The sequence below is a fragment of the Parasteatoda tepidariorum genome, chromosome 1, assembly GCF_043381705.1.
Source record: "Parasteatoda tepidariorum isolate YZ-2023 chromosome 1, CAS_Ptep_4.0, whole genome shotgun sequence".
NCBI classification, from domain to species: domain Eukaryota; kingdom Metazoa; phylum Arthropoda; class Arachnida; order Araneae; family Theridiidae; genus Parasteatoda; species Parasteatoda tepidariorum.
The window spans coordinates 57,131,705-57,142,232 of record NC_092204.1 but is presented as its reverse complement, the minus strand read 5'-3'; the positions used below and the strand labels follow the sequence as shown (position 1 = coordinate 57,142,232).

General features: G+C 28.8%; 1 protein-coding gene across 4 annotated transcripts in view; it reads left to right on the top strand.

Moving 5' to 3' along the window:
• LOC107441980 (Pre-mRNA processing factor 4 kinase) overlaps window positions 1-10,528 on the top strand; it is a 30,380-nt gene that overhangs the window by 916 nt on the left and 18,936 nt on the right. For all 4 annotated transcript variants that reach the window (XR_001583806.3, XR_011636735.1, XR_006225816.2 and 1 more), the window contains exons 2-5: window positions 2,247-2,810; window positions 7,969-8,571; window positions 9,501-9,608; window positions 10,422-10,509. Coding sequence is in view for 1 of the 4 variants with exons in the window: in XM_016055406.3 (XP_015910892.2) it covers window positions 2,247-2,810; window positions 7,969-8,571; window positions 9,501-9,608; window positions 10,422-10,509 (1,363 nt within the window). In the remaining 3 variants the exon portion in view is untranslated. The remainder of the gene's footprint in view (window positions 1-2,246; window positions 2,811-7,968; window positions 8,572-9,500; window positions 9,609-10,421; window positions 10,510-10,528) is intronic.

The following is a 10,528-nucleotide window of genomic DNA, read 5'->3' as shown; positions in this document are numbered from 1 at the left end:
TTAGGGAATAGTGAACTATTGTTAAGGGCATTATCACAATGCCATAGTATAGGTGTAGAAATTAGGAAAAAAATTAACTAGAAGACATTATTGGTCCTTACAGATTTTTATTAATCCTTTAATATGTCTCTATTTGACTTTATTGTGAAAAATAATAAAGTGAATTGGAATCAAACACTACTTACAATACGAAAAATATGTTACATCACAATTATGATAAAATATGTTCTTTTTGTGTTGAAATTACAGACCAAAAACATTAATCTGAAAATCAAAAGACCAAAACTACATGATCCTTTGTGGTTTAGGCTTGATAATTATTTTATGATGACCCTAGTCAAATTTTAGTAGTCTTGGACTGCTGTAAATTTTGAGCCTTACTATAGCACCTATTACTACATTTAATATGGCTCAGCACTAAAATGACTGACAATAAAAGTTTGTTATTTAAAGATTCTATTTACAGGGGTCTGTCCAGGCCAAATTTACTACCGTTTAGCGGTACCTTCACAAATTCAACTTTAGGAAAAACGGTAGTTTCACAAAATACTTTTTCTTAAATATTTATTTTTGTATCCCATAAGAAACAATAAATCCATATTTTTACCATATTTCAGTGTTGATTTTTTAATATAATTTTTAATTTTCACAAATTATGTCTAAATTTTTTAGAAAAACCTAGACAGACACCTGATTTAAAACATCCATTTAAATTAATAATTCCATTTAAAGCATGTTTTAGCTGGTTATCTTTTTTAGTTGATATAAATTTATATATAAATACTTATTTAGAGATAAATGTGTGTATATAAGGAAATTACATGCTATTTGCAGAGAAAATTAGGTATTAGCTCCATTAAGTACAATTTATGCCTACTTTTATTCTTATGATTAATCATTTAGAATCAATTTCCGATTTTAATTAGTATAATTTTTTGACTTCATATTTAACGAAGCATGTGCAAGAGCTTTTGAACACAATGAAATATAAGTTTTTTTTTAACTAAAAAAAAGGTTAAATTTTACCTTGCACCCTGAAGTCATCACTTTTTGATGTGCTCTGTGTGTAGATTCTATTGTAAATCTACGTTGTTTTCGTTTCTTTTTTGAGCGATTATNTTTAAAGATAAATGTGTTTATATAAGGAAATTACATCCTATTTGCACAAAAAGTTATCGATCTTAATTAGTGTAATTTTTTGACTTCATATTTAACGAAGCATGTGCAAGAGCTTTTGAACACAATGAAAAATAAGTTGTTTGTTTTTTAACTAAAAAAGAGGTCAAATTTTAACTTGCACCCTGAATTCATCACTTTTTGATGCGCTCTGTGTGCAGATTCTATTGTAAATCAATCTACGTTGTTTTCGTTTCTTTTTTGAGCGATTATCACTACGAAATTTTCCACGATTTTAAGAAACTCAATATTTTTAATAAGATATTACAATATCCAAATTTCCAATTTAAGTAATAGCTTTTTGGCTTGCTTTATTGTTGCCGATTTCATGATAAATTGATGTTTGGCTTTGATTGATTTTTTAGTGTTTTTAACTTATAATTATAGTACCTATATTATGTGGTTTTTTAAATCCTACTGCATCTATTATGGTATTACAACTCAAGTCTTACATTTAATTTATTACTTTTTGACAAGTTTTATTTGTGCAGATTTTATCCATTAACAGATTTAATTGTGTTTTGATTTTTTTAAAAGGCGGTTACTGTTCCTCTTTCCCATGTGATTTTGAAAATCTCATATTTTTAATATATTCTTACAACACGCAAGATTCAATTGGCACATTTATTATTAATTTTTTTACATGCTTTATTTTTGCTAATTTTATCTAATGCTAATAATAATTTTATCTTTGCTAATTTTTGAAATGTGATCCAAGCTGTTCTTTAATATTTTTTTGTTGAAGTTTCTACGATGCATTCCCTGGTGGTTTTGGAAATTATTATTATTTATTTTTTTTACAATATGCAAAATTACCTGATAGGCTCATTAAATATGCATCACATTTCAAAAATTAAAGTTTTATTTTAAATCATAAATGCTGCAGCTTATCTGCTCGAAATTATGATGTGCAATGCATGTTTTTTTTTTTTTAATAATTGTGCTTTTTTTTTCTAACATAATATGTCAGAATGGATTTTGACAGTTAATGGAAAATAAAAATTAATTGAATGAATTGTATGTTTATTTGCTTATTCTAAAAAGTAATTAATTATTCCTTAATTTTACAGTACTGACTCTGAGTCAGATGAAGAAAAGTCTGCAGCAAAGCATAAATCGTCTGACCTAAATTCAAAAAAGAAGAAAAAGAAGCACCATAAACATAAACACAAGCATAAGCATTCTTCTCATAAATTAAAAAAAAGTGGTGATAGCCATCACAAGCATAAACACCGTACTCACATTGATAAAGAAGAAGTTAATAATATGGGGTTGGAAGAACTTGAAAAGCAAAAAGCTTTATTAGAAGCTAAATTAGCCAAAGTGGAAGCTCAGGCCTCTTTAGTTTCTGCAGAATATGGCAGTTCTGATGAAGCTAGTCCATTTGTGTTTGATTTGATGAATCAGCATGAGGAGACCCTTAGGGTAACTACCTCATTTGCATCTGAGGTAAGGCTTGTTCAAAAGACTGATAAAACTAATGCTAAGACTGAACCTAGAAAGAAAAGCAGCCATAAAGACCATAAAAGTACAAAAGATGTTCAAGACAAACCATCAGTCCATGCTCGTCTTGGAATTTTGCCTAGAGATAACAATTCCATAAGAGATAGTAGAGACAAAAGCATTTCTCGACGGTATGTATATTTTTAATTATTTCAGTTATAACAATTTCATTTCATAGTTTTATGCTGAGAAAATAATAAATTTTTTATTCAACACTGTATTTCTACATTGAACTCTGATAATTTCATTATTTAGTTTGAACTAACATTTATATTTTTACACTGTAGCAATGTATTTATATTTTTATAATGTAAGAATATATTTAGATTTTTATAATATAAGAATGTGTTTGTAAAAACATAAAAACATTTTACATACTGTTTATGTTTATTTTGTAGGAATGTTTTGTATTTTTACTATGTATTTTTATACTGCAAACTGTAATGTATTTTTATACTGTAGACTATACTGTATTTTTATACTGCAGATTGTATTATTCGTAATACACTCTGTATCTCTTCAGCTGTATTGTTCTGAATTTTTTTTTGATTGAGACCATATTTTTTTATGATTATTAAGATGATAGAGTGAAAAAAATTTTGTTGTTGATGGTATACATCAGAAATTTTTTTTTATCCACAATTGTAAATGTATTTGCATTTACAAATGTCGATTTTTTTCCCCTAAGTTTGTCTAGCATTTTCACATAATAATTTGATGTGTACTTTTAGAAATATTCATTTTATCAATTTTTTAGAAAAATTTTTGACATTGTACAAGATGCATGGGATCGAAACAAATCACTAAGAAACAGTTGGACAAATATAATTTTATTTGAAACATGCAAAGTAAAATTTTACAGCCTCAAGTCACAAATGTCTGAAAAGAAGTGAAGTACAAGAAACAAAATGTAGTTTTGATAAAATTATAAATGCAGGAATTAGACACACCTATGAGTCACCTTGAACATTCTCCTACCCAATCACCAATTCATTCTTGATTCACAAGTAGCAACTTGACTAATTTAACTATTGGTCACTTGTAAAGTCCTTTTGCAGTTTTTACTGTAACAACTCGAACAATATCATCTTTACCTGGATATACTTAATTTATTCTGCCTACAGGCCATGTAGCAGGTGGATTGTCCTCTTTCATCAGTACTATGTCACCCAAAGATAAACAAGGTTGTTTGCTTTTCCATTTCTTTTGCTGCTGAAGTGCATTTAAATACTCAGTATGCCATCATTTCCAAAACCTGTTTTTTAGTTTTTGAATAAGTTCTCAGTGTATATAGGTAATTCATATTGTCTGAATCGTCTAATTTTTCAAAGGGGGGTGTTATCATTTCTCCTAATAAGAAATGAGAGGGAGTTAATGCATCTAAATTATTTATATCATTATCACAAATTGGAGTTAGAGGTCTGGAATTTAAAACTGATACAATTTGAGTTAACAAAGTATTTATTTCCTTACTGTTATTTATTTCAATGAAAATTTTACCTATTTCATAAAGTTTACGTTTTGCCCTTTCAAAATTTGTGGCATTGCCACTGTAAATATGTTTAGGAGCACCTCTATGTGATGAAAAATGACAAAGTGCAACAATAAATGCATTTGTTGTAAGATCACTAACAGCTTCGATATGAACTGCTTAAGTGGGATAGCAAACAAAGCAATATAGCCCTTAACTAATTTTGAGTATCTATCGTAGAGTTTTAAGATTAGTTGAACCAGCATAGTCCACACCACAAACTAAAAATGCTTGATTGAATTTGTCTCTATTTGTTGGAAGATTTCCCATAATTTGTTGGGAATTAGAAGCTCTATATCTACGACACATTAAGCATTTATGAATTATTCTTTGTATTAATTTTCTGCATCCAGTAATCCAAAATGCTTTGCGAATATGGTTGGACCAGCATGCAAATAAGAGACATGAAATTGTTTTACCACACTAAATTTATGCTCACGAGGTAAAATGATGGGATGTTTGGAATCATATTTTAAAGAAGAGTTTTGCGAATGTCCTCCTACACGTGAAATGCCTTTCTTATCAATGAGAACTAGCAATGGACTTAAAGGGGCTTTTATAATGACTTATCCTTTGTAATACATTTTAGCTCCTTAATAAAGAATCGATGCATAGAACAGAAAGAGTTTATTTTCTAGTTTTGAGACAATTTAAAAATAAAATATTTATAAAAAAAATATAGATGAAAAGAAGAGAGTTAAAAATAGAGTGTACTAATTTAATTATTCTTAAGTAACAAATCGGAATTCGTAACACCATTTGTAGATGACGTCATGCGGTTTTTCATCTATTAAAAACTTAGTTAATCAAACTATATTTTAATTTTAAAAAAATATGAACGAAAAACATTTTCTGAGCAAACATTACGAAATAGGTTCGTAATTTCGGAAAATTTTTGTCAAACATCTGTTTTTGAATAAATCAACCTTGATAGAAAAATTATCAAATGTGGCTTGGGAAAAATGAATTTTTCGTATAGGCTGCATCAGCACACAGGCCGCACATCATGACAGTTCAGCTGTTAAACATGTTTAGGCAGTGGCCTATCTACCGAAAATTACTGTACCTGCATTTGTTGCTCCGATTTCTTTAACTAAAAATCTTATATTTTTAGGTTTTAAATCCAATAAGTCACAATGCTGTAAAATAAAAGAGCATTCAGATTGGGAATCAAATAAGAACGTTATTTAATGTTAATTTCCAGCGCAATCTATGACATAGACTTGGGCTGTTGGAAGTAATGCTGGTTTCAAATTTTGCAACTAACTGCTAGAACTTATCCCAGTTGACATATATTTTGCCGATTCTGTTTCTGGTGCAACTGGATAATTTAATATAGCTTCACGAAGACAAATGTTATGTTTGCCTTTACATATTGCGCACCTGTAAGTTGATGTACATTCATGAATTGAATGTTGACCCAAAAGCAATGGGAACACAATTGTTTCCATTTAACAAAATTCTTTTGATCCGAAACTGAAAAAAGATTGTGAACTTATTAAAATAATATGCATTAGCAGGCATTGGACATTTTATTTTTTAATTGTTCATACTGGAATTCTTTTATTTTTTTTTGGAGCTGCAGTGTTATATATTTCTAAGGTGGAAAATCTTCATCAGACACCTTTTGACTCCATAACTGTTTAATTTCAAAAACGACCGAAAATAAAATTAAGCCAAGTGTCCAATAATGCAGTTTTTTCATCAATAGCTTTTCAACTTCTAATAATTTCATCAGCGATGTCTGCTAACGTTCTTCATTTCCTTTCATTAGGAGTAGACAGATGAAATGAATGCCAATCAAAGTTTCCATCAATGATGAAACAATTTCTTTTTATCAAATGGTGCTATCACCTTCCAAGCCTCTTCATAAGCTTCCTCCGCTACAGGAATGTGTCTAATAACTCTTAACACCATCGCCGATCAACTGAGACTTCAAAAATGTAAACTTCTGAACTTAGTTAGTACTAATCGTTGATAATTGTGAATATTCGAAATATATAAATCCTTGAAACTAACTATTCTATTCCAAGTAAGATCCAGAAAATTTGGGATATTTTTATTTCTGGCAGATTAAAATCTCTGGTGTGAGAAGCCTTGATATTAGGAATAACTAAATCAGCTAAACTTTTTTGTTGCTGAGTAAGTTGTAATAAAATATTTTGGAAAGGAGCAGATAGCACCCAACATACAATATTCAGGGAGTGCCCTTCTCTCACAGTCTTTCAACGCTCGAGTCAAGGCCGCTTTCGTATCCAAATATTGTTCTACTAGAGCTAGGTCAAATCAGTCTTCAGAAAGCCGACTATCATAATTTAAAAAAGTCGTTAAATGATGATTCTCAGCGCTGAAGTAATGAGTTTATGTGTTCAACATTAAAATTTGTTCTCATGTTGATAAAAGTTTTTTATGCAAGTAATTGAAGTTCTCGCTCTATCTCTTAGCGCTAGAAGGTCATCAGCATTAGGAGTCAGAGGAACAGGCATTATTTTGATTTAAAACTTATCCCAATAGAAAGCTTAATTAAAAAAAGGAGACTCTCAACATCTCGTCTGTGTGCCTCCAAGAAATGTACAAGATGCATGTGTTTTAAGCGAATCACTAAGAAACAATTTAACAAATGCAATTTTATTTAAAACATGAGAAGTAAAATTTGACAACCTCACACCCAAATGTCGGAAATGAAGTGAAGTACATAAAATGAAATGTTCTAATACAATTATCGATGCTAGAATTATGGGTCGCCTTGAACAGACATCAATTGATGCAAACTAATTATGATAGATAATCTGTTTCTTAGAAAAATTTTGGGATGTCTCTGTACCACTGAGAAAATTTTTAACTTTATTCAGTACTCCTTTATCAAAATTTTTTTTGTAATGAAATGAATTCATACTGATATTTTTTCTTAAATTATCAGTAGTAAATAAAAAGATCAATACAGTAAAACCTATCTAATACTGATACTGTAGCAACCATGACCTAGATAAAATATTGTTATAAACTGGTCATCGTTATTGACAATATGAACTATAAAAATATATGTTTAAAACTAATGATAATTTAAACTTTTTTTATAAACTTCAAATGAAAATTAACTTGCAATTGTCATTGTAAGCTGGCAAGGCCTGATCTAGAAGAGGGGTCTCTAGGCACAGAGTAATGAAAGATCCCTGTTTGTTACTTAAAACCAATTTTACTTGTTGTTTAATTATGAAATGTTTTTAAAATTTTTTATAACATAGGTAAATTTAAGCTTGTACTAATTTCATTATTTGTTAACTTATATTTCTACTAGATGATTCTTAGGGAAAAATACAAATAGAATATATTAGAAGGGCCCTAGGGCTGGGTCTGTCAAACCTTATGTAAGCAGGCACTGTTAGCAAATTCAGAATATATTGAGTAGATATAAATTTCATCAGGACCTTAAGGAGATATTGTTATAAACAGATTTATCGCTATACAGTATTGCTATACATAGTATTGTTATGGACAGGTTTTACTGTAATATTGTGAGGTCAAATGAGCCTAAAATAGATAAATGAAAATTTAGTTTTTGTTTTAAGCCGTGTTATTATTGACTGTACATTTTACCCATTTCTTTTGTTTTCAATACATTTTGTCAACAGTTGTGTAATTTAATAGCTGTAGCTACTGTATAGCTATGTTAATTGTCTTCACCCAAGTTAAATGTAGAATTTCTTTTAATGAAATATTTTAGTATTTCTAAATTTGACTTAATTTTTGATTTTTAGGGATAAGAATGAATCATCTGAAAGTATTCACTCACGAGATAAATCACCTAAACAGAAAAAATCATTTTCACCCTCAAGAAATGAACTTATTCCTAAAGTTGATGCGTCTCGTCATTTTCGTGGTAGAAGCCGTTCTCCACTTTCTCGATATGAAAACAGACGGGAAAGAAAAGATTGGCCTTCTCCTAGGCATCAGAATCGTAGTAGTCCATCACCTAGAGCTTCATATCACCGACAATCAGACAAAGGCCGACTAGATCCAAGAGTACCAAGATCTCGTAGTCCAATGTTATCTAATCGCAGATCTCCAGATACTAAAATGCGTAGTCCTAGGCGATCAAGAAGCCCGATTCCTCTTAATCGCAGATCTACTGACCATTTTTATCCAGACAGGCATAGAAGGTCTCCTCCTAGACGTATGTCACCTAGACATCCAAATGATAGGTATAATCAACGACCTGGGAGTAATAGTAGACTTCGAAGTCCAGACCGAAATGGAAGAACTCATAGCCCACGATCTTTTAGAGATCGAAGACGATCTAGAGATAGATCACCTAGAAGTCGTAATTCTCGTAATAGTCCTCGACGAAAGTCTAACAATCTGTAAGCTTTTCTTTTTAGTTCTTTTTAAATATTACTAAAATGTTATAAGTAAATTTAAGACATTTGTATTTCTTAAAAATGTTATTTATTTTTATGTTTTTAATGGCAAGGATTTAATAAATATTTTCATACCACAATTCTGTATTTGAGTAAAAATACTCGCTTGTCAAAAACTTGCCAATTCTGATATGCTTATAAGTATAAATTTCAAAGTTGAATAAAAAGGAATTAATATTATTTTGGAATTATATTGAGACACCTTGTACAAATATTAACTTACTGAGGAAAAAAAGTTTAAAAACATACTTATAAATCTAAAAGCAGGTAATTGAGCAGTAAGAGGTACATTTTGAAGAAATGTCTTATACTTTTAAATATTGGTATTATTCATAATTCAATCTTTATTATATGTATTAAATCATAAATCCTCAATTATAAATTTATTACATGACATATTTTAAGTAAAATATAAGCTTTCTGTATTTCATATTGTAGTATATAAATATTTAATTGTACATAAATGTTTATAAAGGTGATATTTTTTTTCTTTCTGTAAGATAAAGTGAGTAAAAGGCTTTTGTGAGAAAATTTTGTAAATTTCTATTCTAATTCACTATTTATGCAAAATTTTCTCTATTTATGCAAAACTACTTCACTCTTTATATACAAAATTTTCTCTAATTTACTAATCTATAATGTAACTAATTAAATATTTAACGAAAAAAAATTATATGTGATCTAAGCTTCAGCCAGCCAATGAAAAAGCTGCTATGAATAACTGGAGTTGCTTCTTATTAGGCTATTGTTCTTATGCCTTTTGAATTATTTTCTTTTTACCAAGGTCAAATGAAATTTATTGTCCCATTGTTTTTTTTTTCTTTCTAAAATTTTGTTTTAGATGTTAACTCATAAAAGTTCCATATTTTTAGAAACTCAGAAGATCAGGATAGGAAACATAAAAGAGGTGAAAAAGATAAATTTAAAGATAGTTTATCTGAAGGGCAAAAAGCACAGCATGATGAATCCTCTGATGACCAGTATGTATCTAACAGAAAAATGTGTTATTATTATCACTCATATATTTTTTAATGATTTATAGGTTATATATATTTTATATTATGTTGAATATAGAAATATTTCATTTTTAAAAAAGTTGATTTTTTTCCCTTTTCTTTTTAAGGAGTAACCTTTGAATAATTTTTTTAATAAAAATAAAAGAATTAATTTTTTGGTTGCTTTGCATGCACATTTAATTGATTTCAAACACTAAACAATTTTTTAAAAAAATATATCAAGATGTAAAAAATAAAACTCGTACTTTTTAAATACATACTTTTTTTGTGTGCATGTTTTTCAGAAATTCTTATTGTTTACTGCCTGAAACCTGTTCATATATCAGTTTGAACTTCTATTACTAGTTTAGTTCAGTGCAGAATCAAGAAATATCAGGAAGAAAAAATTCAAAAAACATCAATCACGCAAATATGACATGCTGTAAAATTAGTTTAAACATTTATTGTATAACATGATTGTAAAAAGTTTAGTTAATCATACAATAAAAGTTAAAACATTTATTGTATAACATGATTGTTAAAAGTTTAGGGCAAATTAATTTGCCTAATTTTTTTTAAAAATTATGCAGATAGATTTTAGAAGTATCTGAATTTTAAATATTTTAATAATTGTTTGTTTATTATGATCCCTTGATCTATAAAAATTTCTCCCCCCCCCTCAGAAATTAAACAAAAAATTTTTTTTATTCCTTCTCTGGGCTCAACTATTTTAGATTTAAAATTTTTTTTTCTTTTTCAAGTGCTTCTTTTAAATAGTCTTTATACTTAAATTTACAGAAATGTGGATTTAGAATTAGAAGATGAAGAAGAGGATGAAGAAACAGTTATTCAAAGAAGGAGACAGCAACGTCAAGAGCTTCTAAAAGTAATTTATAATTATATTA